This window comes from Aethalodelphis obliquidens, unplaced genomic scaffold (assembly GCF_003676395.1).
Source record: "Aethalodelphis obliquidens isolate GAN/ISIS:26980383/991018 unplaced genomic scaffold, ASM367639v1 scaffold2, whole genome shotgun sequence".
Classification (NCBI taxonomy): Eukaryota; Metazoa; Chordata; class Mammalia; order Artiodactyla; family Delphinidae; genus Aethalodelphis; species Aethalodelphis obliquidens.
Window position 1 is genome coordinate 807040 of NW_020837946.1, and position 26624 is coordinate 833663.

At 67.2% G+C, this 26624-nt stretch overlaps 1 protein-coding gene across 1 annotated transcript in view; it reads left to right on the forward strand.

Annotated features, from left to right (window-relative positions):
• KIF1A (kinesin family member 1A) overlaps positions 1-26624 on the forward strand; it is an 89177-nt gene that overhangs the window by 22239 nt on the left and 40314 nt on the right. Inside the window, exons 3-25 of the mRNA XM_027116613.1 lie at positions 5054-5130; positions 6185-6364; positions 7100-7165; positions 7529-7707; positions 8781-8892; positions 10148-10225; positions 10466-10531; positions 10941-10958; positions 13917-13992; positions 14960-15038; positions 15683-15825; positions 16198-16224; positions 17450-17583; positions 18492-18571; positions 18816-18891; positions 21129-21208; positions 21487-21593; positions 22487-22570; positions 24284-24464; positions 24547-24619; positions 24800-24893; positions 25610-25758; positions 26107-26285. Of these exons, the coding sequence (XP_026972414.1) occupies positions 5054-5130; positions 6185-6364; positions 7100-7165; positions 7529-7707; positions 8781-8892; positions 10148-10225; positions 10466-10531; positions 10941-10958; positions 13917-13992; positions 14960-15038; positions 15683-15825; positions 16198-16224; positions 17450-17583; positions 18492-18571; positions 18816-18891; positions 21129-21208; positions 21487-21593; positions 22487-22570; positions 24284-24464; positions 24547-24619; positions 24800-24893; positions 25610-25758; positions 26107-26285 (2338 nt within the window). The remainder of the gene's footprint in view (positions 1-5053; positions 5131-6184; positions 6365-7099; positions 7166-7528; positions 7708-8780; positions 8893-10147; positions 10226-10465; positions 10532-10940; positions 10959-13916; positions 13993-14959; positions 15039-15682; positions 15826-16197; positions 16225-17449; positions 17584-18491; positions 18572-18815; positions 18892-21128; positions 21209-21486; positions 21594-22486; positions 22571-24283; positions 24465-24546; positions 24620-24799; positions 24894-25609; positions 25759-26106; positions 26286-26624) is intronic.

Sequence of the window (26624 nt, forward strand, 5' to 3'; positions counted from 1 at the left end):
AAAGGATCAGAGGCAGACCCTGTGTCTCCCCTGGAACTTGGGGGCGGTCCAGGACAGGGTGGGGCAGGTGTCACAGAAGCAAAGAGCTGGAGATGATGGCGGGCTGCACTCAGGGGAACTTCTGATCCATCTGGGGCCTGAGAGACAGAGAGAGACAGAGACGGAGAGAGAGAGAGACAGAGACAGACAGAGACAGAGACAGAGAGAGAGATAGAGACAAACAGAGATAGAGACAGAGAGAGAGAGACAGAGAGAGAGACAGAGACAGAGACAGAGAGACAGAGATAGAGACAGAGAGAGAGATAGAGACAGACAGAGACAGAGACAGAGAGAGAGATAGAGAGACAGAGACAGAGAGAGAGACAGAGACAGAGATAGAGAGACAGAGAGAGAGATAGAGAGAGAGAGACAGAGATACAGAGAGAGAGATAGAGATAGACAGAGAGATAGAGAGAGAGACAGACAGAGGCAGAGAGAGAGATAGAGGGAGACAGAGTTAGAGACAGAGACAGAGACAGAGAGAAAGACCAGAGAGAGAGAGAGACAGAGAGAGAAACAGAGATAGAGAGAGAGAGACAGAAAGAAATAAAGAGAGAGACAGAAAGACAGAGAGAGAGATAGAGAGACAGAAAGACAGAGACAGAGAGAATGACAGAGACAGAGAGAGACAGAGACAAAGAGAGACAGAGAGAGACAGACAGACACAGAGAGAGAGGCAGCCCCCAGCACAGGGAAGCCTGCCTGAGGAGTGGCGTCGGAGGGCGGGGTGAGCTCTATTCCGGGAGGTCCTGGGCCAGGGGCTAGGGCGGGGCAGGCGGCTCCAGAGCCGGCCGGAGGCAGAGGCTCACAGGAGCTGGGTTTGGGCAGCAGCTCACGGTCGTTTTGTCAGGGTAGGAGCTGATCTGCCAGGCCTGTCAGCGGGGGCGGTGACATACTCCTTGAATCTCAAAACGAGGGGCACAGCAGGAGACCCCAGTTCTTGGAACGTGCCACCCGGAATCTCCACTGTGACACAGAAATTAGAACGCTTAAAAGTCGTTTAAGTTCTTATCCTGTAATCATGGCCTCGATAACAGCGCTCTTCATCTGAAACACAGCAAATCTAGCAGTTCTATGAGCCAACCAAATTGTATGTGATGTGTGCTTCTGTCCCTACAGCTGGGACCCTATTTCCAAATAAGGTCACTGTCTGAGGTTCCGGGAGAACACTGTTCAACCCAGGACAGTGCCTGGAGGGGAGGGACCCGCCCAAAACCACAGGGTGATGTCTTCAGGGCCGGGCCCCCAGCCTTCCAACTGGACCCTGGCAAGCTGGGCCCAGTGTGTGCTTTCAGGGAATGGACCACCATTCTGGAAGGTCCACCGGGACCCTACTGACCAGCAGCCCCCATGCGGTCTCAAAACCTAACCCATCCGAGAAGTCGGCCCCATTTGCCATCACTATTCTAGAATGTTCTGGGCTCCAAATACAGTGAGACTGGGCCTGGGAGTCCACAGCAGGCAGCTTGGTTTTGCCAGGAGGTGGTGACGCGGTGCAGGCCTTTCTGTTAGCGGAACGGCTCCACACACGTGGTGTCAAAGGACGGACCCCGGGGGCCAGCAGAGTCCTGGTCAGCAGCCTTGGCCGACGGTGCTGGGGGCCTGCCGCCACTGGCTGGCCCCAGGCCAAGATGCCCCTGTACTCCCTGCCTTGAGCTGCCTCTCCCCGGGGGCCACCCGTGAGAGTCGCGACGGGCTCTCCACTTGCAGGGTTAGGGTTGGGGTTAGGGCTGCCTGCGCCCCTCAGGGTTAGGGTTAGGGTCAGGGTCAGGGTCAGGGTCAGGGTTAGGGTTAGGGCTGCCTGAGCCCCTCAGGGTTAGGGTTAGGGTTAGGGTTAGGGTTAGGGTTGGGGTTAGGGCTGCCTGAGCCCCTCAGGGCTGAGGTGCTCCCACGGCCCAGGTGGGGAAACGAGGCCTGGTGGGGTCAGGTCAGCACACATCGCTGAGCTCCAGCCTGCGCCAGGCTCCACTCCTGGCATCGGGCCCCACGGAGCAGGGCAGAGGCTCTCACTGCCCTGGGGGTGACGTTCCAGTGGGGACACGGAGATGGAACTAGACGGGCCGGTGACAAGGGCCACAGATCGCAGTCAGGCAGGCAGTGACGGGCGTGGGGGGCCTTGCCGGGGGCGTGGAGCGTGGGGGCCAAGTCAGGTCAGTGGGAGGAGCCGTCGCTGAGGGTTCATGAGGACCGGCACGGCCCCGTGTTGAGAACGTCCCCGAGACTGACCCGTGGAATTCCGCAGAGCTGGGCCACGGCTCCCAGAAGGGCGGGCGCCGCACGCGGCTGTGGGGTTTCAGGCTCTGAGGACACGGCTTCCCTTGCTTAGCTGCTCCCGCCCCCTGTTCAAGCTGGGCCCTCCCAGCTGTCGCCTTTGTCCTCTGTGCTCCTGCAGCAGGGGCAGAGGGCACGGAGCCCCCCGCTCAACAGCCCGCGGTCCCGTCCCCCTCCTCAAACCCACGGGAGGAAGCAACCCGAGAGCTGCCCGGGAAGCCCCTCGCCACCAAATCGCCTCAGTGCCGGCAGGGGGCTGCCGTCCAGGCCTAGTCCAGGCAGGTCGCCCTGGTGAGGGCTCCCAGGCGTCGGTGGAGAGCAGGCCTGGGGTGGAACCTGGGGAGCGCCATCCCCTCTGGAGCGCAGAACCCCATCTGTGATCACGGAGACACCACAGGACCCCCGCAGGACACCTGGGGGTCAGGACCAGGGCAGGGGTCAGAGCCACACCAGGGGACCCCGCCCAAGGGGGAGGGGGCAGGTGACAGCAGTTCCCGCGGGCCAGAGCAGCTCTGCCTGGTGGTCCCCACTGCGGACTCTCCTCGTGGCCCACTCCGCGTTCACTGACCCTCGCAGCCGGCTGTCCCCTGCCCACCCAGCGTTCCTTGAGCACATCCGTGCCCCGTCCCTGGTGGGGGGGTCGTCAGGGAGCTCCCGGTCCACACAGGGTATACAGCAGACGCCCCGGCACCAGGACACAGTCAGAGCAAGGTCAGCGGGGGGGCAGGTGTCGCAGCCCGCGAGCAGGAGTGGCTGGGTGGGGTGGGTGGAGGTGGGGCACTGGTGGGCGCCGTCGGGGGCCCTGCCCAGGTTGCCTGCGCTCCGGAGACGCCGTGACTGTCGTTCCCATGGCGCCGGCGTTACCGTGCTCGGGTTCTGGCGGCCGCATCCCCAGGTCCAGCAGGAGTTGAAACCGGGATGGCGAGGTCTCCTCTCAGCCTCACTCCTGGGGCCAGCATGGACGTGACCCCCTCTCGGCTCCAAAGAAAGGGCTGTGATGGTCAGTCACCTGCTCCCTCCTGCCGGCCTCCCGAGGGTGCCGGGTCATCTCCCAGAACCCATAAAGGCTGGGGTCTGGGACCCAGAGCCGGTCGGCTCCTGCCCGCCAAGCCGTGGCCCGGGGCAGCTACCGAGTGGGGTGAGGCTGTGGGAGTCCCAGCGTCCCAGGGCTCCGGAGCAGAGCACCGTGGACTGGACGGCTTAGATGGCAGCTCCTGAGGTGCTAAGTCCCCGATCAGGGTGTCGCCGGGTTGGTGCCTTCTGGGGTCCAGAGGGAGAATCCATTCCCTGCCTCTCCAGCCCCGAGTGGTTTTCTGGCAATGCCGGCATCCTCTGGCTTGCAGAAGCACCATCCCAGTCTCCCCCTCCCCCTTCACATGGCCTCCACGCTACGTGTGAGTCTGTGTCAAATTTCCCCTTTCATGAGACACCAGTCATGTTGGATTAGGGCCCACCTGACTCCAGTATAACCTCATCCTTACCAGTTACGTCTGCAAGTATGTAAATAAGGTCACATTCTGAGGTCCTGGGGGTTAGGACTCAACATGTGAATTTTGAGGGGTAGAATTCAACCTGCAACAGGGTCAGGGCTTGTTCCCTTGGTGTGAGTTACAGGTCACCCTGGACATGTGCTGGTGGGGAAGGGTGGGGTGTCCTGGAGTCCAGAGAGGCGAGGCCCCCAGCCCACTGCAGCTGGGGAAAGCCAGTCCAAGGGGTTGGCAGACACGTCTTTCATCTCCAAGTAGGTGGGGGAATGTGGCCCTCAGATGGGATGACGTGGAGCGGTGGCCTGGAGCCCTCTCCCACCAGGACAGCCCAAGTTCCTGGTGGAGGTGAAAACCCCCGGCCAGGTGGGCCCTCGGGGGTCCTCAGGGTCCTCTACCCACACAGACATCGGGGGTTCAGACAGCGTCCCAGAGGGCAGCCTGGCGGGCGCGGGGGCCGCAGCCCCTTCTGCCCAGCCACCGAAGACGTGCCGCCCGCTGGGCCCGGGCCTCAGGGAGCCGAGACCTGTCCAGGGCCTGGGAACATGGGATGCCTCAGCCCTGCCTGGGGGGCTCCCGGGGTGCCCAGCAGGCCCGGCGGTGTGTGCCGGTGGCATTGCTCCTCCTTTGATGAACCGACGTTTTGTGAGCACCGCCTCCTGCCAGCCCAGGTGCAGCTGCTGGAGGAGGGGGACGGGGTGGGAGAGGACCTAAGCAGAGGACAGTCCCACAGCCCCTGAGAGCAACCTGGACGGGACCTGCAGGTGCCCCGGCAGGAGGAGGGACACGTGTGGTGTCCCTGCGGGGGGACAGCCAGCACGCCCCCGACATGGATGAGCACGCGGGCGTGATGGGGCCCCAAAGCAGCAGGGACGCGGCTGTGACTGTGCTGCACCTCCCAGCGCTCGCATGCAGGGCAGACAAGACAGACCTGGGCTGGGCGGGAGTGGGGTGTGGACCCGAGAGGTGGGACGGGCCAGGGGCTCGAGGTCTGACCCAGTGCCTGTGCCAAGGGACTGTTCTGGGCTGCCTTGGCGGGGGTTGGGGGGAGGTCAGACAGGGTAGGGGGCAGAGATGGCTGGTCTGCCTGGAAACAGGGCCCTTGTCGCTGCCCATTGGCAGGGGGGCTGGCTTTGTTGGGGCCAAGGCCTCTGAGGACCCCGCCTCCCTGCCCTGGGGTCCCCCTCGGGCGGGCGCATCCAGGGTCAGCCTGTCCCTGCAGCACAGCGCTGAGCGCCACGCCTGTCCCCTCCCCGCAGCCATCGTTAACCCCAAACAGCCCAAGGAGGTGCCCAAGAGCTTCAGCTTCGACTATTCCTACTGGTCACACACTTCGGTAAGCCCAGGGCTGGGGTTCCAGGGGGTGGGCTGCTGCTCGCTGTGCGGCCCTCAGCCAACGCCTTGACCTCTCTGCGCCAACGGGCGAGGGACCACCCCGCTCCTCTGCAGGGCCGACTGGGAGGTAGGGGCACAGGTGTGAGGCCTGTGGGGAGGGGCCTGCTTTCCTGAGCCGCCTTGTGTGAGCTGTGACACACACTGCCCAGCTGCGGCAGGGACCAAGGGGCCATCAGCCCACTGGGGGCAGTTTCCCAGGGTCCTAGCCGTACAGCCGTTTGCCTGCCAGCCTCTCCTCTTCCCCAGACACCCCAAGCTCGGTGTCCGAAGCGGAAGCTGCCCCCCTGGCGCCAGCCCCTGCACGCCCTCCCCCGCCCCCTGGAGCCTGGGAGAGCCCCGGCCTTTGCGCCTCCCCATCCCCCATCGGGCCTACACCAGTCCTCCCATCCCCCAGCCTCCTGAACCTGAGAAGGTGTCCAGGCCCCCTGCCCCAGGGCCAGCGCCCACCTCGGGTCACACCTTGAGTGCCTGGTCCCGGGACGGCCCCAGGGCTCCCCATTTCACCTTCCCCATCCAGCCCCGCCCCTCACGTCGTCAGGGTAATCCTGGGCCTGCCTAAAGTGACCGCTGTCTTCAGGACAGCGTCCAGGGGTGATAGCCAGGACCATGGACTCCTTGGGCCCCTGCCCTGCTGCCTCTCCAGCCCCACCTCGTCACCCCCACAGCTGCTACCTTGAGCACCACGTCATGTACCCCCGCCTCTGGGCCTTTGCACATGCTCTTCCCACTACTAAAATGCCCTTCCACTCTGTCTGGCCCTAGACTGGCTGGCTCCTCCCACCCTTCCCTCCGGAAGCTGCCTCCCAGGCAGGACTATTTCCCCTCTCTGGGTCTCCTGTGAGTGGATGGGCCGGGCAGGCGTCCCTCCCCACGGTGCTGTGGCCCTGGCGCCCGGAGGCCCTGGGTGCGATGCAGGCTCTCAGTGAACATCGTGGGCCGAGAGCCCAGCACGGCAGGCCCAGCCCCCTGCAGCTGCTACCCTCCTTGTCCCGCAGCCGGAAGACATGAACTACGCCTCGCAGAAGCAGGTGTACCGCGACATTGGCGAGGAGATGCTGCAGCACGCCTTCGAGGGCTACAACGTCTGCATCTTCGCCTACGGGCAGACCGGGGCCGGCAAGTCCTACACCATGATGGGCAAGCAGGAGAAGGACCAGCAGGGCATCATCCCGCAGGCACGCGGTGGGGGGGGCCGGTGAGGGGGACCAGCAGGGCATCATCCCGCAGGCACGCAGCGGGCGGGGGGACCCGGTGAGGGCAGGACAGGCAGGCGAGCACAAGCTGAGACCCGGGAGAGCAGGGGGCCGGGAGGGAAGGTAAAGCATGGGGGTGGCGGGGAGGGCAGGGCAGGAGGGGCAGCGTGGGGCAGACGGGCTGTGAAGGGGCTGGAGACCCAGATCCGAGGGTGGGGAGCTGCGGGAGGGCCCCAGGCCTGGGCAGTGCCCACCATGGTCACACCCATAAGACAGGGAGGCTGGGACAGCTGCTGGTAGGGGCCGACTCTTCCTGGGAGGGCTGTGAGGGCTGGAGTTCCCGGCAGGGAGAGGACCGGGACAAGGGGACGCCCACGGGGTGGGTCTCTGAACCTGAGCTGGTCAGTACTTGACCTGGTCAGGGCAGGGGAGAGTGCTGGGTGGTCTGTCGCATGGCAGACCCTCCACCTCATGCAGGCAAGGATGATGCAAGGAACAGGAGGGGATCAGACGTCAGCTGGGGGGCCCCCGAGTTAGCAGAAGACAGTGGCTCCTTGGCTACAGGCCGTCTCAGTGCCTTTAAGGTGGAGCGGGAGGGTGCGGGAGGGGCCCGGGAGAGCAGAGTCCAGCCTGGGTCGCAGGGGCCACAGCACCTCGAGGGGTGAGGCTCTGGGCACAGCCCAGCCTCACGTCTGGTGGTGTGCTCTGTCCCTGCAGCTCTGTGAGGACCTCTTCTCCCGAATCAACGACACCACCAACGACAACATGTCCTACTCCGTGGAGGTAGGGCTCTCCGTCACCCGTCCCTCGGAGCGTGGCTTTACTGACTTAAAGCCAGTGCCCGCCACCGGTCTGTGCCCTTAGCTTGTCATTCACGCGTGCATGTGGCAAACGTGCCAGCCCACGCCGGGCACAGGAGCGAAGGGCAGTGTCCGCTCTGCAGTGTCTGCTGAGCAGCTGCTCCGAGCTGCGTGGCCCGGGTGGCCCCGCTGTGACCGTGTTGGGTGAGCCCCCGGCACGGCTGTGTGTGGGGAGGGCCAGGCAGGGGGTGGGCTGACACCCCCACTGACATGTTCGTGCGGGGGGCCTGGCCGCACCGTGTGCTCCCCCCGCCCAGAGGTCCCTGATGTCCTCGCTGCCCCGCAGGTCAGCTACATGGAGATCTACTGCGAGCGTGTCCGTGACCTCCTGAACCCCAAGAACAAGGGCAACCTGCGCGTGAGGGAGCACCCGCTGCTGGGGCCCTACGTGGAGGACCTGTCCAAGCTGGCTGTCACCTCCTACAATGACATCCAGGACCTCATGGACTCAGGGAACAAGGCCCGGTGTGTGCGGGGTGACGTGCCCACCTTCCCTGCCCTCCCCCTCCCACCCGCGCAGCTCCGAGTCTCTCCGAGGAACACCTGTCCTTGGGGTGCCTGTTGGTATCCCCATGGGGTCTGTCCAGCAGCCCCCATGGAGGTGTGGGCCTCGTGGGCCTAAGGACATCAAGGGCACATGCCAGCCCATGGGGGCCTCCAGCTCCCCCAGGAAGGGGACGCTGTCGCCTACACAGGGTCTGCTCCTCGTGGGGGGTCAGGCTGTGCGCCCTGGGGGGTGGTGGCTGCCCTGGGTGGGGCCAGGCTGTGAGGACCAGCCCTGCCTGCTTGGAGGGCAGATGGCCCTCTGGACAGGGGCATGTGGGGAGGGTCGGCCACAAGGTGCTGCCGGCCACGAGCTATTGGTCTCCGTGACCACGCTGCCCTGGGCTTCCCAGCCTAGGAGGGTCTGCCCTGGTTGTCGTGGCAACAGTCCCCCTGCCTTCTGCCACGCAGGGACTCGCGGGAGGGTGAGGATCCCTGGCCAGTGGCCTACCCTGCACTCAGTAGGGGTCCCCGGGGGCTCTTCCACCTCTGTGGAGGCAGCTGTCGGGCAGCGAGCCCAGCCTGGGGGCTTCCCTGGGGACTCTGCACGGCGGCGACATCAGGACCAACCACTGGCTTCCGCTTGGCAGCCTCGGGCCTTCTCCCTCAAGGCCGTGCTGGCCCCCCCGGATTGGCCGGTGTGGATGGACAGTAGAGCCCCCTTTCCCTTCTGGGGGCCTTTCCACGTCACAGCCTGCAGGCCGCCGCCCAGGGGGCTCTGCTCAGCCCCTGGGAGCAGGACATCCCCAGTCACGGGGCCCCGAGTGCCAGGCTCGAGTCGGGGCCGAAGGAGCCGCACCGGACGCAGTGGGGCAGGCAGTGTGGGCCCTGCCCGAGCCCTACAGGGGGCACGGTCGCCACCAGGCCGGGCAGGGCGGCCCCGGGAGCCCGGGGAGCTGACGTCTAGTGACCTGGTCAAGCGGGCCGGCAGCACCAGCGGCCCACACGCCCGACCACGGGACCCTGGGTGACAGTGTGTGGCTTCTGTTCCCCAGGACCGTGGCGGCCACGAACATGAATGAGACCAGCAGCCGCTCCCACGCCGTCTTCAACATCATCTTCACGCAGAAGCGCCACGACGCAGAGACCAACATCACCACAGAGAAAGTGAGTTCAGCCTCGGCGGGCGGGGCCCCGGGCCGGCGGGTGGGGAGGCCCAGCCGGGTGCCGGCCCGTGAGGCGTGGGCGCGGGCCGTTCCCTGCCCAGCCCGGGCCTCGGTGAGGGGCTGGCCAGCCCTGCGAGACCACCTCTTCTCGGTGTTTGGCGCCACGTGGCTGGGGAAGGGACTGAGTGGAGGGGCCGTGGACCCTGGAACAGCCTCCTGCCAGGCGGTTATGGTGGAGACTGTAGGCCCGAGGAGGGACGTCTCCGGGGCAGCCCCACTGGCCGGAGACGCCTCGGGGGCCCTTGGAGGGCGGTGTCGAAGGCCGCAGGTTGTGAGTGCCCGTCACAGGCTGGCCGTGGGCCCTGGTGCAGGCTGGGGGTGCCCCTCACCCCGTGGGCACCGGCATCTGTGAGCACAAAGGAGAGGCTGTGCTGAGCGGCCCTGCCCACTGCCCCCGCCCCAGATGCCTTTCCCATGAGCCTTGGCCTTGTCAGTGGACCCAGGCAGGCGCCTCGTCTCCTGGGGCCTTTATCCAGACACGCTGACTGTGGGCGCTGCAGGGGCAGTAGGGCGGGCGCCCTCCGTGGCCCTGACCCTAAGCATCTCGATTTCTCTGACTGGGCACCCTGCCAGCCAGGCCCTGCTCCCGGGGGCAGCACCCTGGGGTCCACAGAGTGGCTGGGGGAGCTCGGGGTGCTCAGTCCCCGATGAGGCTGGGTCACCCCGGCCTGGCGCCGTCCTCCCGGGGGCCTGGCTGCGGGCTGCCTGCAGCTCCCACCCCTCGGGCTCAGGGCAGCTGGCAGGCCCACTAGGCGGCTCCTGCCCGCAGCCCTGGGCTTCCCCGGGTGCATGTGGCTGCCTAGCCCGGGCTGGGCGAGTGCTGGGGAGGGAGCCCCTGCCCAGTGCCCGGGCGGCTCCGGGGGCAGTGGGCAGTGGGGGAAGGGGCTCCCGGAGCCAGGTTCAAATCCCACCACTCGGTGAGCCTGGTCTGTGGAACGGGTGATAGCGACAGTGACGTGCAGGTGACGAGCGGCCAGCAGGCAGGGAACAGCTGGGTGCCAGGTGCCCGGGGCAGAGGCCGTGCAGCCTCCCAGGGAAGGTGGCCTCCTCCTCAGAGGAGCTGAGAGCAGGGCCGCTGTGCTCCGCAGGGTTGGGCGCTCCGGCCCCAGGGAGGGGGGCCCCTGCAGGCCGCACCCAGGGGAGGCGGGGGCCACGCAGCGTCACAGCTCCTGCGCGTGACACACGTGTCCCCGCAGGTGAGCAAAGTCAGCCTGGTGGACCTGGCCGGGAGCGAGCGGGCCGACTCCACGGGGGCCAAGGGCACGCGCCTCAAGGTAGGGCCGCCCCCACCAGGGTCCCCACCGACTTGCCGGCGGGGCCTGGCGCCCAGTGGCTGCAGGGCGTCTCGGGTGGGCGCCCCCTTTGCCCCTGCTCTCGTGGGACGGGGAAGCGGGAAGGGTCAACGGTGCAGGGCTGGGCGCTGGGTCTCCATCAGGGCCGAGTGGTCAGGCCCGGTCCCGCCGGAGCGAGGGGCCTGAGGCCTCCTGACGCCCGGCCTCGTCTTGCCCGCGCAGGAGGGGGCCAACATCAACAAGTCCCTGACCACCCTGGGCAAGGTCATCTCCGCGCTGGCCGAGATGGTGAGCGGCTCCAAGCGCTGCGGTCGGGTGGCCTCGGGGGTGGGGGGCCCTGCTGGGGAGGTGCCGGGAGCGGCCACCTGTCCCTGCTGTGGGGCCAGGTTCACGGAAAAGCCCAGAGGCTTGGAGGTGAGGGGGTCCCCGGGCTGGAGATGGAGCCACGACCCTGTCCCTCCCCCGAGCCTCAGTTGTCCCACCTGTGAAATGGGGACGTGCCGCCTCCCCACAGGGCCCTGGGGGCGGCCTTGGGCTGTCGGGAGGAGCCGGGACCCTCGGGCTGAGGGGCTGGGCCTGGGGGGCGGTGGAGGGGAGGCAGTGTAGTGCGGGGGGCTCGGGCGGCTCGGGCTCCCCCCACCGCTTTGCCCCTGGGCCCGGCGTGCTCCGTCCTCAGACCCTGTCTTTGCCTCTGCAGGACTCTGGGCCCAACAAGGTAAGCATCTTCTTCCTCGCTTCTCGGGGAGCGGGGGGGGTCTCAGCCCTCTCGGGCGGGGGTGTGGGGGGTGCCTGAGAAGCAGAGCCGGGCCGGGGCCGGTGCGGGGAGAGCAGCCCGCGGGGGTGGATGAGAGATGGCGGGAAATGAGATCATGGTGAATGAACGGCGAGGAGCCTCGTGGAGGACAGAACGGGGCTGTGAGGGTGACCCTGAGCAGGAGGGTGGCCTCCCGCCCGCGTGGCTGGGGGGCCGGGGGCGTTGTGGCTCCGGGGCTGGGCCTGGGGGCTGAGGAGACCCCGGGGGAGGAAGCACCGGGCGGGAAGCCCGCCGAGCGTGTGACGTGCTGAGGTGGAAGAGCCTGGTTTGTGTGAGGAGCGGTGGGAGGAAGCGCGTGCGGTGGCGGGGGTCCCAGGAGCGCCGTGAGGGGCTCCGTGAGGAGCGGAGAGAGCGCGCGGACCGCGACACCGGGCGAGGCTGTGAGAGGAAGCGTGAGAAGCTTCGGGGGCAAATGCGAAGGACCCGTGTGATGGGCTGTGTGACGAATTGTAGGCAAGCGTGGCCCGTGTTGGGGGAAGCGAGCGGGTAGCTCTGTGAGGAGGCGGAGGGACTCTGGGCGCTGCGAGGAGCTGCATGAAGGCTGAAGGGCCACGTGTGACAGGCGCGGGCATGTGTGAGGAACTGGCAGGAACTGCGTGCAGAGCTGTGCTGCAAGCGTGACGCTCTGTGCAGGGACTCTGCGTGAGGAGGCGAGTGAAGCTGCAGCACAGCGGGAGCTGTGAGGGGCTCCGTGAGGAGCTGCGAGAGGAGCTAGGTGTGGACCTGCTTTGTGAGGAGATACGTGAGGACGTGTGAGGTCTTGCGTGTGGCGGTGAGAGAGCCGTGCGGAACCTGGGCTGTGAGGAACAGCGTGGGGTGGGACCTGGGAGGGGGCCTGTGTGAGAAGGTGTGAGGAGCGTGTGGGAACATGTGCAACGACAAGCAGAATCGTTAGGAAGCGTGTGGATTCGGGGGAACTGTGGAAACGTGAGAGGAAGTGTGGGAGGTGGTGTGAGGACCTGTGAGGGACATGCGTGTGGAATTGTGTGGGGACGCGTGAGAAGACTTGTGGAAGTGCGTGAGGGAACCTGTGGGAGCTCTGAGTGGAACTGGGAGGCACTGTGTGCTGAAGTGTGTGAGGAGCTGGGTGTGACTGTGAGAGACTGTGGAGGTGTGAGAGGAAGTGTGAGGAACTGTGTAGAACTATGAGGAACTGTGTAAGAAACTATGTGAGGAACCGTGAGGAACCGTGTGAGGAACCGTTTGAGGAACTGTGAGGAGCCGTGTGAGGAACTGTGAGGAACCATGTAGAACGGTGTGAAGAACCATGTGAGGAACTGTGTGAGGAACCGTGTGAGGAACCGTGTGGGGAACCGTGTGAGGAACCGTGTGGGGAACCGTGTGGGGAACTGTGTGGGGAACCGTGTGGGGAACCGTGAGGAACTGTGTGAGGAACCGTGTGGGGAACCGTGTGAGGAACCGTGTGAGGAACCACGTGAGGAAACGTGTGGGGAACCGTGTGGGGAACCGTGTGAGGAACCGTGTGGGGAACCATGTGGGGAACCATGTGAGGAACCGTGTGAAGAACCGTGTGGGGAACCGTGTGAGGGAACAAGGAAGGGACTGTGAGGGGCTGCGATGGAGACTTTGCAGGAACAGAGCGACACCAGTTTGGGGGCTCAGCGCCTGGAGCCGGGAGCGTGGGGTCCCGTGGGCGATGAGGCCAGAGGGCCGGGCCTGACCCGCTCCCCAGCGTCACCAGGAAGCAGCTGACTGTGATCTAGCGGAAGCGGCCATGGGTTGGCCGCAGGCTCAGGAAGACTGACTGCAGCTGGCTGCGCCCTTGGGCTGCCGTGTGAGGAGCCACCGGCAGGAGGGGCGGCCGCGGTGGCCGGCAGGACGGCGGAGGGTCGGGGCGGCGAAGGTCCTGGAGCTGAGGCACTCGCGGCCGGGGGGCGGAGTGGAGGGAGGGACGTGTGAGGGAGCCACCGAGTCAGAGGCGCCGCTCGGGCTCCTCATGGGGTGAGCGGGTGACCGTGGGGCATTTACTGTGGGAACGAGGAGCGCGACAAACGTGGCAGAGAATTCTCTCTCAGGGGTCAAATGATCAAGCACAAGGTGGAAGTGGAGTCTCCTCACCCCCCAAGTTTGCGGTGGGAAGGAAGCTGCGCTTTGGTGGCCAGACGCCGCCACACCTGCTCTCTCGCGGGGGAGCCGCCCCCCAGCGGCGGGTCTCGGAGCGTCCGTGACTCGCGGGCCCTGCAGGCTCCCCTCGGGGGTGATGCGTCTGTGCCCTGAGGAACGCCCTCGCGGGGCCCTGGGGGCCGCTGCGGCTGCCGAGCAGACGCTCCTGAGGCAAAAACGTGCGCGAACGAGGGAGGCGGGGAAGCCCCTGCGCCGCGCTTAGTGGTGCCCGCGGGAGCCCCGTCCTGACGGGGGTAGCGGGTGCCGAGGGGGACCAGGTTGCTGGGGGCTTTGGAGCCGCTTAGGCGGGACGGGCCCGGGCCTGGCGCAGGCGGAGGCGGCTTCGTGTGCACGGGGAGGGGCCCCGCAGGGTTTCCTGCAGGCGAGGGGCCTCTTGCCCTCCGTCAGCAGAGCTGCTGGCGGTGTTTGTGGGGCGATGGGCTCGCGTGGTCCTTCTGACAGCGCGGAGCGAGGACGCACTGGCCCTGGCCCCTGGCATCAGCCTGCCCGGGCTCTCCACACTGTGGCGACGGAGGAGGGGGGAGGCCAGAACGTGCTAGCAAGTCCCTGGCTGCAGCCCGAGCGGAGGCACTGGGACTGGGGGGCGGAGAGGCCCTGGGAGCAGCCCCGCCCCGAGCCCCAGGCGCCTGGACTTCGGGGACACACCCGTGCTCGAGCCCCTCTTCCCTCCCCCTGCGGCGGCTCGGGGCTGACCTTGACGCTCCTCGCCTGCAGAACAAGAAAAAGAAGAAGACAGACTTCATTCCCTACAGAGACTCGGTGCTGACCTGGCTTCTCCGGGAAAACCTGGGTGAGGACTCGACGCCCGGCCCGGCCGCCGCCGTCCTCCCCGGCCTGGGCGGGTGCCCATGCTTCCCGGGCTGTGCGGCGAGCCCGGGGGCTGCTCCGGGGGCCCGGGCCAGGGGTCAGCAGTAGGTTAACGACGCCAGGCCCGGGGACCCGGATGGCCCTCGGGGCTGCACGTGAGCAGACACTGTGTCAGCGCTCCTGAGCCAGGACCCACCCTCTGGGCCTCGGTGATTCTGGGGAGCCCCGGCTGGCTGACCCTGCCCCCCAGAACCAGCCTAGCTGGTCCGCGGCTCAGGCCAGCGTCGGGTGCAGTGGCCGGCCTCCCGGTGGAGGAGAGGGCAGATGGGAGACCCCGGGGGCAGGTGGGTCCCCCAAGAGAGGACGTGAGAATCACAGGAGTGAGTGTCCCTTCACCTGAGATGCAGCCTGGACGGAGGCCTCTGCCCCAGGGCCACACCCAGGTCCCGCCCCAGGGTGGGTGGGGAGGCCCTTCACAGCATGGCACCCCGAGCCCTTCGCGGCATCGCCTCGCAGTCTGCTGGAGGCCACACCCTGGGGATGTGGTCCCCGGGACACAGGTCCCTGTGGGTCCGTGCGTTTCCTGATGCTGGGATCCACGTGACCCGAGCTGGGAATCTGACATGAAACGTTAAGAAACGTATCAAATAAGAAGGATAAAAGTGAAACGTTTATGGAGCAGAAACAGTCCTTGTAGTAAACGGCATAAAACTCTCCACAACTTTTCTCTTTATTATGGGGAGGGGGAGGCCTGTTGGTTGTAATGTGACCCCAAATGTCGGAAAAGCATGGTTTTATGTAGACGAAAAGTGAGCAGGGTGCCCGGCGCGGTGAGGGAGGCCGGCCGCCTGCTGTCTGCTCACCTCCCAGCTACGCCTGTGCGGGCGGAGGGCAGGGGGCGCAGCAGTGGGGCTGACCCTCCTCTGGGACCACCTGCTCTCCGCCCACAGGTGGGAACTCGCGGACGGCGATGGTGGCGGCGCTGAGCCCCGCAGACATCAACTACGATGAGACGCTGAGTACCCTGAGGTGTGTCCGCGGGGCGTGGACCCTCCCTGTCCCCCACCAGCCGGCTTGGGCGGGAGTGGATCCTCCGGGTGCCTCCTTGCAGGGCCGGCTCACCTGGACTTCTTGGGCTCCAGATGGCTGGCAGGGCACCTGGTGCTTCCGGGTCCCATTCCATTTCCCACCGCGTGTGGCCTCGAGTGGCCCAGGGCCCTGCCGTCTGACCGGGCGAGCTGGGCTCGCGGGCTGAGCGGTTCGCCCCCACCCGTGGTCCACAGAGCCGCCGGGGTTTTTAACGAGCCACGGGGGGGCAGGCATGTCTGAAGGTCCCTCCGGCCAGGGGCCGTCCCGGGCTGCGGGAAGCAGCTTGGCGGCCGGGCTCGGCGCTCTGGCCTCTTGGCTGCCCCAGCAAAGGGCTGGAGTGCAGGTTAGATTCGCAGCGTCCACCTGGGACCACAAGTCCAAACGCGGAGGCCTCGCCGTGTGGAGAAATTTCCACCCCGTCCCTTCCCCTCCCGGGGCCTCGGTTTCCCCAAGTGGCAAGCCCCCCGTAGGTCAGTGGCCCTGGTGACTCCCTGTCGGAGATGCCCCTGCAGCTGGGCGCAGGCGGGGCTCCGGGTGCCCTTGGCCGCCGGGCAGCACAGCCCCCAGCCCCCCCTGCCTCCCAGGTACGCGGACCGGGCCAAGCAGATCCGCTGTAACGCCGTCATCAACGAGGACCCCAACAACAAGCTGATCCGCGAGCTGAAGGATGAGGTGACGCGGCTGCGGGACCTGCTGTACGCCCAGGGGCTCGGTGACATCGCCGACAGTGAGTGTCCGTGCCCGCCCGTCCTGGCCAGGGCAGCGGGGCTGCGGGGCTGGGGCAGGTCCCGCTGCCCTCGCGGCCCTTCTGGTCCGAGGCCCAGGCTCTGCTCCGGGCTCCAGGCAGAGCCACCGCTGGGTGGGGGGCCGGGGTTCTGGACTGGGCCTGGGGAGCTGCATGGTTCGGGTTTGCCGCTGGCCCAAGCAGGCCGGTGACGGTCTCCCCGGAAGCCACAGCGGCCGGCCGCGGTGCCGGGGTTGTCCCCCCGTCCCGCTGAAGACCACCACCACCCTACCTGATGCCCGGCCTGCGACGGCGCCCTCTGGAGACAAACCTGTTCTTCTGTTTCTGTCTCTCCCCCTCGCCTCCCCCCCTTAGCCAACACTGTGCCCGGAGGACCCAAATGTGTGTATCCCCTCCGCTGCTCTCTGCGCATCCCTGCTTCGGCCCAGCCCCGCGGGGCCTAGGGCAGCACGGTGGGGGGGGCGGGGCGCACCCACCCCTCCTTGGCCTTCCCCCCCTGGGGTCTGGGGGACCTGAGCCCTCTCTCTCACGGCACCCTGCGAGCCGTGATCCTGGTTCACCCTCGCGTCTGCTGGGAAACTGAGGCAACCGGGAGGCGTGGGGCAGCCATGGCCTCAGGCTGAGCGCGGCTGGGGTCAGGCTCTCTGCCCACCGTGCTCCTACAGGCCTGAATGTCAGCAGAGGCTGGGACAGCTCACAGGGCCGGGTCCATCCCCGACTCCTGGCTCTGGCCCCCCTCTGACCCCACCCACCCCGAGGCCCCTTCCCCTGGAAACGCCAGGAGTGTGAATGCGGCCAGGTCCTCCCAGCCTGCGTCTCCCGCCGGCTGTGGGCCCGGCTCCCCGGGCAGGGGCACGTGCTGGGGCCTCCCCACCCCAGGGGCCACAGGGCGCCCTCAGTTTCCGCAGTGCCCGTGCTGTCCTATGTCTGCCGCTGCTCTGCTGTGTGTCTGCTTCTGCCAGGAGGGGCCTGGGCACCTCCCGCCCCAGGGGCTGCGTCAGCCCCAACTCCCAGGCCTTGGGGGGCAGGGAGGCTGGGGTGCCCAGAGCAGCTTCTTGGGGTAGAGGAGCGTGGGCTCCCTCGGAGGTCCCAGAGTCCACGGCTCGGCCAGGCCGCTCGGCGGGGCGGACAGCACCGCCCGCGCCCGCAGCTCGGGGTGCGTGGCGGGCTGGTGGGTGGCGGGCTCGAGGGGCGGAGAGGATGAGGATGAGAGTCAGGGCCTGGGTGCAGGGGGGCCGCTGGGCAGTGGCAGCAAAGGGCAGTGGGAAGGGGGGCAGGGGGGCAGGGACGCCGGTGGCCCGCAGGCTCGGCATGTGTGCGGGGGGGGGGGGGGGCGGAGGCCCTGGCGGGGATGCCGAGGGACCTGGTGGCGCAGCCGCACCGTGGCAGGGGCAGCAGTGCATGTGCTCGTGCGGGTGCCCAGCTCCTGGTCCCTGCTTGCTACTTTCTCCTCACCTGCCTCTTGCTTTTTCCCAACTTGGTCTTTCTTTTCTCTCCTCCCGTCTGTCTTCCCCACTTCCTCCCGTAGACGTGTCCGACCTTGAGAACAGTAACTGTAACCGTGGCGGGGTGGAGCTGAGTGCAGTCCCTGACAATCTCTCCACAGTGACCAACGCCCTGGTGGGTGTGAGCCCGTCGTCCTCGCTCTCAGCCCTGTCCAGCCGTGCCGCCTCTGTGTCCAGCCTGCACGAGCGCATCTTGTTTGCCCCGGGCAGTGAAGAGGCCATAGAAAGGCTGAAGGTGAGGCAGGGCCGGGCTCGGACCTGGTGGGCGCTAGGCCAAGACCCCTCCTCTTGGATGGTCGCAGGCGGAGGGGCTTGGTCGGAGGCGAAGTGAGCCATGCAGGGGGGCGCGGGGTGCGTCTCGGCCCCCGACCCTAAGCACCTCGTCCAGGGGGTCGGTGCACCCTGTCTAGGACCGTGGGGCCCGTCTGCTGATTAGGGCGGGGGTCCTAGGGCCTCTGCGCCCTCCCTCCCAGGTTTCCGTGCTTAAACCTGCTCTTGCATGGTCTTCACCTTCCCGGCCTGGCCACGGCGGCCTGCGTTTAGGGTTAGGGTTACTGGCTTCCTTCAGCGAGTGGGTACAAGGTGCCGGGTGTGAGCGGCGGACGGCGAGCCCAGACGGAGGGGACAACGGCACAGGCGCCAGACCCGGGCTGATGAGGGGGTGGGCTGTGCAGCCACCCTGGGGCGTAGGGCCCACCTGAGGTGTGGGAGGCGTCCACCCGGGATGGACCTGGGGTACAGAGGCCCACTGGAATGCGGGGGCTGGGAAGGAAACGGGGAGGCGGTGCTGGTGTGGGAAGTGTCGTCCGTCTCACCCGTGGTCCAGGGGCATGCGAGCCTCAGAACATGCGAGCCTCAGAACCGGTGTCAGCGTCTCCCTGCGTGTTTGTTTCTCCCTCTGGGTTTATTCTGCCTTTCCCTCTGTTTTCTGTGTGTCCACAGCAAAGACACGCGTCCTTTGCACGTCTTAGCCCTCAGCCCTTCACCTTGACCTTTCAGACTTCGAGCAGTCTGGATGGACCCGGGAATTGGGGTGCTGGGCCCTGCAGGCCCGGCTACTCGTCTCTCCTTTGCCTGGCACGCAGGCCTCTGTCCACTGCCTGCCCCCCGCGCTGACCTCGCTCTGCTCTGTCTGCTCCCCAGGAGACGGAGAAGATCATCGCTGAGCTCAATGAGACCTGGGAGGAGAAGCTGCGGCGGACGGAAGCCATCCGGATGGAGAGGTGGGCGGTGCGGGCTGGGGGCCGGCAGCAGCCCTGTGGTCAGCTCTCGGCTCCTGCACCCAGGGGTGGCCGCGCCCAGTGCAGGACACACCCGTCCCCTCTCATCCAGTGACACGCCCCCCGCTGTCACCAATGGCCCCATTGAGCCGATCCCCAGTCAGGGGACCAGTCCCTCAAGTGGACACCTGAACTCACTGACCAGATGAAAGATTGTGCGGGTGCTGACCCCCGCTCTATCCCCCAGGGAAGCGCTGCTGGCCGAGATGGGCGTGGCCATGAGGGAGGACGGCGGCACCCTGGGGGTGTTCTCTCCCAAAAAGGTAGGAGCCGGCCATTCTCTGGGCTGCCCCGATGTGGACAGGGCTGGGGGACCTGCGGCCCTTGGCAGGTGTCGGCTCCTGGAAGGTCAGCAGGGTCCTCCTGGGAGCAGGGAGAGCGGCTCCAGGCACCCGGCCAGGCTCACCTGCAGCCCTCCCTTCCCTGTGTAGAGCCTAGACCCTGCCTCCTCAAGGTGGGATGTCCCTATGGCCTTAGGACGTCAGAGAGGTGACTTAGCTGCCTGAGGGGTGGATGGGGTCCTGAAACAGGTGGGACCTGGACCCCCCAGGAGCCTGTACCCCTCATGGGCAGGGCCTGGCTGGACACGAGCTGGGAGCCAGCTGCCCTCTCGGAGATTAGCTCAAGCAGGGTCTGGCTGTCCCAGCAGGGACCCCTCTTCTCCCACCCAGGCCAGCTTGCCCATGGCCCCGGCCCTCAAGTGGGGCAGAGCACCGCCCCCTGTTCAGTAGCTCCGATGGGGCGAAGCATGAACATCAGGGGAAAAGTCTCTGCGTGATTCCAGGACCCAGACCCCCACCCCCGTGCCCCCACCCCCAAGATTGCCAGACCCTCAGAGCCCTTAGGAGCTTAGCTTCAAGCCCAGAAGCCTGCCTGGAAGGCAGTGGGGTCTGTTCTGACGCCAGCACGGGACCCCGCAGGCCCTGGCCTGCTGCCTGGCTGACTTTTCACCCCAGCAAAGGGTTTCTTCGTTCACCAGCCTGCAAAGCTGGCGGCACGTGGAGCCCCACGGAGCCATTGGGGCCCCAAGGGAAAGGAGCACGGGGCGCTGGTAGGATGGGCACATCCGCTAGGGTGGCTGCTCCCTGGGGACAGGGCCGGGCTCCTCAGGCTTCTCCTGCACCCACGCACTCCGGCCCAGGGAGCAGCTGAGGCCCAGAAGCAGGGAGGAGGGGTGCCGGGAGGCCCTCGGCAGGGCGGGGAGCAGGTGCGCCCTGGCGGGGTCCCGCCTCAGTGCCTGTCGGATGGGCCTTTGGTTTCCATTTGGAATGCTTCGCTCTTGAGCTGTTGCATTGTCCATGGGTGCAGTGCCCCGGGGTGGGCAGGCGAAGCTGGGGTACAGGTGCCCTCGGGACACTGGCTGTGCAGTCCTTTGGCTTCATTGGTGGCAGAGGGATCTGCTGGTGGCCCCGGGTCTGGACATTGTCCAGGAGTGGGAAGGCAGCCCTCGGGACCACCAGGGACACTTCCTCTGGAGGACAGTGGGGTCCCCACTGGACTCTGGAGAAGCACATGGGCCAGCTGGGTCCCCCGCTCGGCCCCATGGAGGGAGCACAGGCCCTTCCTGGCTGGACGCCTTCTGTGCTCAGGGGAAGGGGCCGCTGTGGATGGCCTGTCCTGTGTCTGATGACCAGGTGTCCACAGCCCTGTGCAGGGGTGTCAGAGGGGTTTGTAGCTCAGGGTGGGGGCAGCTTGCCCCGAGGTGCCAGGTGGGGAACAGACAGGAAGCTCTCCCAGCCTCCGCCATGTTGCAGGATCCTTGCCCGGGACCGGGTGTGAGGTCAGGAAGTGTTGGGGCCCAGAGACCCCGGGTGAGAGCAGTGGAGAGAGTGAAGAGAGGGGGTGCTGGTCCAAGGCCCAGTGGACAGAGCCTGCAGTGGCTGCCCTGGGCACGGGCTGGGGTGGGGAGCCAAGGGCAGCGCTCAGGCGGGGCAGCTTGCGGGAAGCGGTCACTTGGCCTTGGGTCATGCTTTGGTAGAGCCGTGGTCAGGATAGGTGTGGGCGTCGGACCTGGGTGGCTCGGGGGACTTTTTTCATAGCCTCTCTGCTCCCTGGCGTCCAGGGCCCGACCCCTCCCTGCCCAGCGTCCTAATCCCAGGGCCCTCAGCTCCTGGCTGCCCCGGTTGGAATGGGGACCTGCAGCCCCGTTTTAGGATGGAGGACCAGGCCCAGGCCCCATGAGACCCAGCCTTGCCCTGCACATCCAAGGGCCTACCACAGCCTCCAAGCACTCCCTGGGCACTCACGTGCTCAGAGCTGGGGTCCCAGCCCCTCCTGAAGCCCAGCCCCCCACGTGCCGCCTGGCAGCTGTCCTCCCAAGACTCTGGGGTCCCCGTCAAAGTCTTCTCCTGTCTGCCAGGCTGGGAGGATACTGTGTCCCCCGAGAGGCCAGGCCTAGGGCGGGTGGCAATCTGGTCCTGGGGAGAGAGAGGGCAGCAGGCAGCCTGGGCCGGGCTCCCCCCCTGCCCCCCGAAGAGAGGTGACCCTTCTATCTCCGCAGACGCCGCATCTCGTCAACCTGAATGAGGACCCGCTCATGTCCGAGTGCCTTCTCTACTACATCAAGGATGGGATCACCAGGTGGGGGTCGACGGGGCGAGGGGAGGACTGGGCTCCCCCACTGAGGGGTCGCTGAGCCCGGGCACCTGCTGGCAGGGGTGCTGTGGGCCCCTCTGGGCAGTGTGGTCCCCCAGGCCAGGCCGCTTTGGGGGCTGTCCCCTGGACCCCCGCTTGTGCTCTCCAGGCATTTCCCGTAAGAGCTGGGCATCCTGGGGGCTGCAGGGGGACCAGGCGGGCCAGCGGGTGGCGTCGTGGCGCCCTGGGTCCAGCCGGCGCTGACGACCGCACCACACACACAGAGTGGGCCGGGAAGGCGCAGAGAAGCGGCAGGACATAGTCCTGAGCGGACACTTCATCAAGGAGAAGCACTGCGTCTTCCGGAGCGACTCCCGAGGGGGCGGTGAAGGTATGGCCTCCCCCAGCCCCGCCCCTACCCGGCGCTGCTGGTGTCGGCCCTCCTGGCTCCCCACTCAGTCCCGGGAGCCCCCCTGCCCCACCCCGAAAGGTGCTCTGAAGGCTGGGCTGGGGACATGCAGCTCCGTCCCTGCACAGGGGGCTGGTTGGGGTGCTCTCGGGCAGGAGGGCACTGAGCCTGGATCAAAGGGACGGCTATTCTTAGGCCACGCCTTCCCGTGGGCTGGGAGCGGCCATCTGTCCCTCTCTCTGGCCGGCCTGCCCTCGGGCCTCCGTCCCCACTGCCGGTTGTGGGCATGACCCTTCCTTCTCAAGAAGGCACCTGCTGGGCTGTCCCAGTGCCCACGGCCCCCGAGATCAGGGCAGGTGTCTGGACAGCCTCTGGGATGCAGACCAGTGACCAAAGCCCCCTCTGTGACCAGGCCACTTCAGGGTGGCCTTAAACAGTGTTGCGGACGTTGGTTCTCCCAGAATTCCGTCCCCAAAGCTCTCTCTCCCCTCGGTGGGTGGGCACAAAGGCAGGAGGGGCTCTGGGACTCCTGGGGACATGCGAGCCACTGTTTCCCATCCCACCTGGAGACCCTGCGGGGCGGGGCGGTCACCCAGCACGGCCTCCCCGCCTCTGACTTGGGCCCGTGAGCCTCCCAACTGGGCATCACTTTCCTCATCTGTGAGGGGCTGAGAGGCCCCTCCGGCTTCTCGAGGCCCAAGCCAGGTGCCACAGCGGGGAGAGGGGCCTGGCGGGGGCCGCGCCTGGGTGGCAGGTGGCCAGGTGGGTCGAGCCCCCTGCCCCCGACGCTGAGCGGGGCTTGCTGGGCTCAGACGGGGACGCGGCCAGGAGGACAGCCCCTCACGGTCCTCTCCGTGCCCCCATCTGTCCTATAGCCGTGGTGACCCTGGAGCCCTGTGAAGGGGCAGACACCTACGTCAATGGCAAGAAAGTCACGGAGCCCAGTGTCCTGCGGTCAGGTACAGTGGAGGCAGGGGTGGCCCCTGTGCCGCCCGCCCTGCACGCGCGCCCTTCCTGCTCGTGCGGCACCCCAATCCGCCCCCCACCAGCCGGGCAGCGCACGGGCCGGGGCGGGTGGGGGGAGAAGGCCGCTCCAGGGGTGCCGAGGCGGGATTCCGGGCGGGGGGCGCCTGTCCCAGAGCCCCGGTGGGCTGGCGCGTGGTGGAGCAGAGGAACAGCCAGCGGGGTGTGCGCTGCACCGGCCTCCGGACGCCGGCGCCCTGGCTTCGTGTCCTCGTGTTCTAAATCACACCTGGAGATATGTCTGTCTGTCTATCTATCTGTTTGTTCACCTATCAAGAGATTTATTTAATGGAATTGGCTCAGGACGTGGTGAGGGCTGGACGGGCGCGTCTGAACTCCACAGGCGGGACTTTCTCCTCAGGGCAGCCTCGGTTTAGCTCCTGAGGCCTTTCACCCGGTGGGGGAGGCCCGCCTGCGCCTGCGTAACGGTGGGTGGGCTCCTTCCCGAGGTCACGTGATTGTAGGTGCGCCGTTGGGCTCCCCAGCCCAGCCAAACTGACACACAACACTGACCATCGTGTCACCTTTGGCTGGGGTGACTTTTTGCTAAGAATGAGGGGACCCTCCCCTTCCCCAACTGGGGGTGCAGAGGGGATGGGAGGCCTAGAAGGTGACGCCTGGCAGCTTGACGTGCAGACCTCTCCGGCCACCCTGAAGGGCCTTGTTTTTAGCTTCCAGGACCCAGGGTCCTGCCTTTGGGGTCCCGAGGGTTGCTTTGAGGGAGGGACACACCGTGCATCCTGGGTTCATGGGCCTCGCCTGGCTGCCAGTGTGGGGAGATGGGGCGGTTGAGCTGGGCCAGGGCAGGTCCAGAGCTCCCTTCTCCCCCCTGTTGTTTCAGGATGGGGCCTGGGGCTTGCAGGCTCGGGGCAGGGCCCGGGCTGGGAGGGGCGGCCGGGCTCGGGAGCTGGGGGAGGGCTGAGGGAGGCCTGGGGAGGACCAGCCTGCAGGCCCGGGTTCTCCTGTGGGGCGAGGGGCTGAGCCAGCTCTGCAGGCCGCAAGGCAGAGCCGAGGTTCCTGGAGAAAAAGCTGGAGAGAAACTAGGCCGCGTCCAAAGAGACCCCCACCGGCAGGGCTGCCCAGGGACAGCAGGCCCTGCCCTCGTGGGACAGGTGCACCCTGGAGGGTCCTGCAGACGGGGTGGACCCTGCCCCGGAAACACGCAGACCCCTGCCCTGCTTCCGCCGGTGGGACAGATGGGAAGGGAAGCTCCCTGCAGGCGGGGGCCAAGCCCAGCCCTCGGGTAGGGGAGTGCCAAGGCCCAGGGCACGGGAGCAGGAGGCCAGGCTGGCCCCGGGGTGGCACCCGTGGGGCCCTGGAGGGGATGGGGCAGTGGAGAAGCCCCAGGCTGTGTTTTGCCACCATTGCTGCTGCTGCAAGGGGAGGTGCCGAGGGGAGGAACCGGGGAGAGTGGGGAGGCCCGCTCGGGTCCTGGTGGGGGAGGTGGCCCCCTGGCGGGGGCAAGGGTGACCCCGGGCACAGGACCCAGGGGGCCGGCTCCTGGCGGCTGGAGGCCCCCCCAGGGGTGGGTGGTGCTAAGATGCAGCCCCGGCTACATTCGTCCTCTTTTCCTCCTCCTCCCCCCTCTCACCCCTGAGACCAGCCGAGGCCAAATGTCCACCAACTCTGGCCTCGCCTCCATCCCCCAGGAAACCGCATCATCATGGGAAAGAGCCACGTGTTCCGGTTCAACCACCCTGAACAGGCAAGGCAGGAGCGTGAGCGCACGCCCTGCGCGGAGACGCCTGCCGAGCCCGTGGACTGGGCCTTCGCCCAGCGCGAGCTGCTGGAGAAGCAGGGCATCGACATGAAGCAGGAGATGGAGCAGAGGTGAGGCCCCAGGGGCTGCCGCCCGGGCGCCCCCCGCACCCGCCGCCACCCCGCCCGCCCTCACCCCCACACGCTCTCACAGGCTGCAGGAGCTGGAGGACCAGTACCGCCGGGAGCGCGAGGAGGCCACCTACCTCCTGGAGCAGCAGAGGCTGGTGAGGGCGGCGGGCGCTCGAGGCCGAAAGAGGAGGGGCCGAGGGGTGGAACCGGGGAGAGTGGGGAGGCCCGCTGTGCTGGGGCTGCGTCCGGGCGCCCTGGGCCTGGGCCCGGGCGGGAGGGCTGGGGACGACGGGCGGGTGTCCACGTGGAGACCGCCAGCCTCGCTTCTGCGCCAGGACTACGAGAGCAAGCTGGAGGCCTTGCAGAAGCAGATGGGCTCCCGGGGCTACCCGGAGGCGAATGAGGAGGAGGAGGGGCCGGAGGACGAAGGTGAGGGGCCCTGTCCCGCGTGGGGGTGGGCTGCGGAGGGGGCTCAGGAAAGAGGCGGCCCCGGGCTGCTCCCTGCAGGTCAGCTGCTTGGCACCTTTGCCCTGGGGTCCCCGGTCTGCAGGCAGGATGCGGGAGGCTGTGCTGCAGCGGCGCACACCCGTGCGTGCACCCACCGCTGCTTCTGGCGGGGGTGGCCTGGAGCGTGAGGAGGACGGGGCGGGGTGGGTGCTCCCAGGCGGGTGCCCTGCGTCCACTCACCCCTGTCCTGCCCGAGGGAGGCTGGTCTCTGCTCCACACCTCGGGACCCGCTTTGGGAGCATTGGCTTGGGCGGCCCACTGGCTGACCTCTCGCTGCTGGCGGCCCGAGGGCAGCCCAAGGGCAGGGTGTTCACGTCCAGCTCGGCCTCCGGTCAGCTGGTCGGGACCTTTGTGCTGATGTGACCAGGTCTCCACCGGCTGGACTCGTCCACCTGAGAGGGTGTGTGGGACAAGCCCCGGTCTGCCCTCCTGCCCCTGTCCCACTGCTGCCCCCCAGGCCCTTGCTGAGCTCCAGCCTGACTCTCAGGACCCTGGCGCTCACACTGGGGGAGCCGGCGGCCTCTTTGGGGCACGAGGGTCGTCCCCTGCGGCAGAGCTTCCTGCCAGTTAGTGTGCAACTGGGGACCCGCGCACCGAGCGCCCAGCCCCGTGATGACCCCGTGCTCCTCTCCCCGCAGTCCAGTGGACGGAGAGGGAGTGTGAACTGGCGCTGTGGGCCTTCCGGAAGTGGAAGTGGTACCAGTTCACGTCCCTGCGGGACCTGCTGTGGGGCAACGCCATCTTCCTCAAGGAGGCCAACGCCATCAGCGTCGAGCTCAAGAAGAAGGTGGGCCCCTGCCGCTGCGCCTGCCCCTGCTGTCTGTGCCTCGGAGGGCGGGCGTCACCCGTCCTGCTTCCCTCCGGGCCTCGGTGCCAGGCTGCGCCGCCTCCCGGCGGGGGGGGGGGGGGGGGCGGGGCAGACCCCCTGACCTGCAGCCCCCGGGAGGAGGGGGGGCCCCAGACTGACAGAGCGGGATGCGTAGGCAGGCCGATGGGCAGGTGGAGCCTCCTCTCCAGGTGGAGTCGGCGGGAAGGTTCCGAGGACGGTTGAGGGACAGGCAGCGGGAAGGAGGCCCTTCCAGGGCCGGGCTCCACCCTCCCCGGGGCTGACGGGCATCCTCCTCACTGGTCACAGGTCCAGTTCCAGTTTGTCCTCCTTACGGACACACTGTACTCCCCACTGCCGCCTGACCTGCTGCCCCCAGAGGCCGCCAAAGACCGAGAGACTCGCCCCTTCCCCCGAACCATCGTGGCCGTGGAGGTCCAGGACCAGAAGAACGGGGCCACCCACTACTGGACGCTGGAGAAGCTCAGGTGCAGTGGGTGGGCCATGCGGTGGGCAGTGGGGCGGGGCTGCTCCCCGGGCCTGGGCCGAGGCCGCTGAGACAGGCGGGCGTGGGATGCAAGGGGCGCACGCGTCCAGGCAGCGATTCCTCCTGTTTCGATTTCTTTTAAAATCAGAAGAAAAGATGTAAGTAGGATCCAGCCTCATCATAGAATCCACGTTCTCCTCGACCAGAGCAGTGGCACAGTTTGGAGGAAGGGGCGGGTGAGGCGCTGCAGGAAGCTGGGGGCTCCTCCACCTGGGGGGGGTGGAGGAGGGCCAGGTGGGGCCCCAGGGAGGACGGCCAGGTGTCCTGGGAGGTGTCTGCC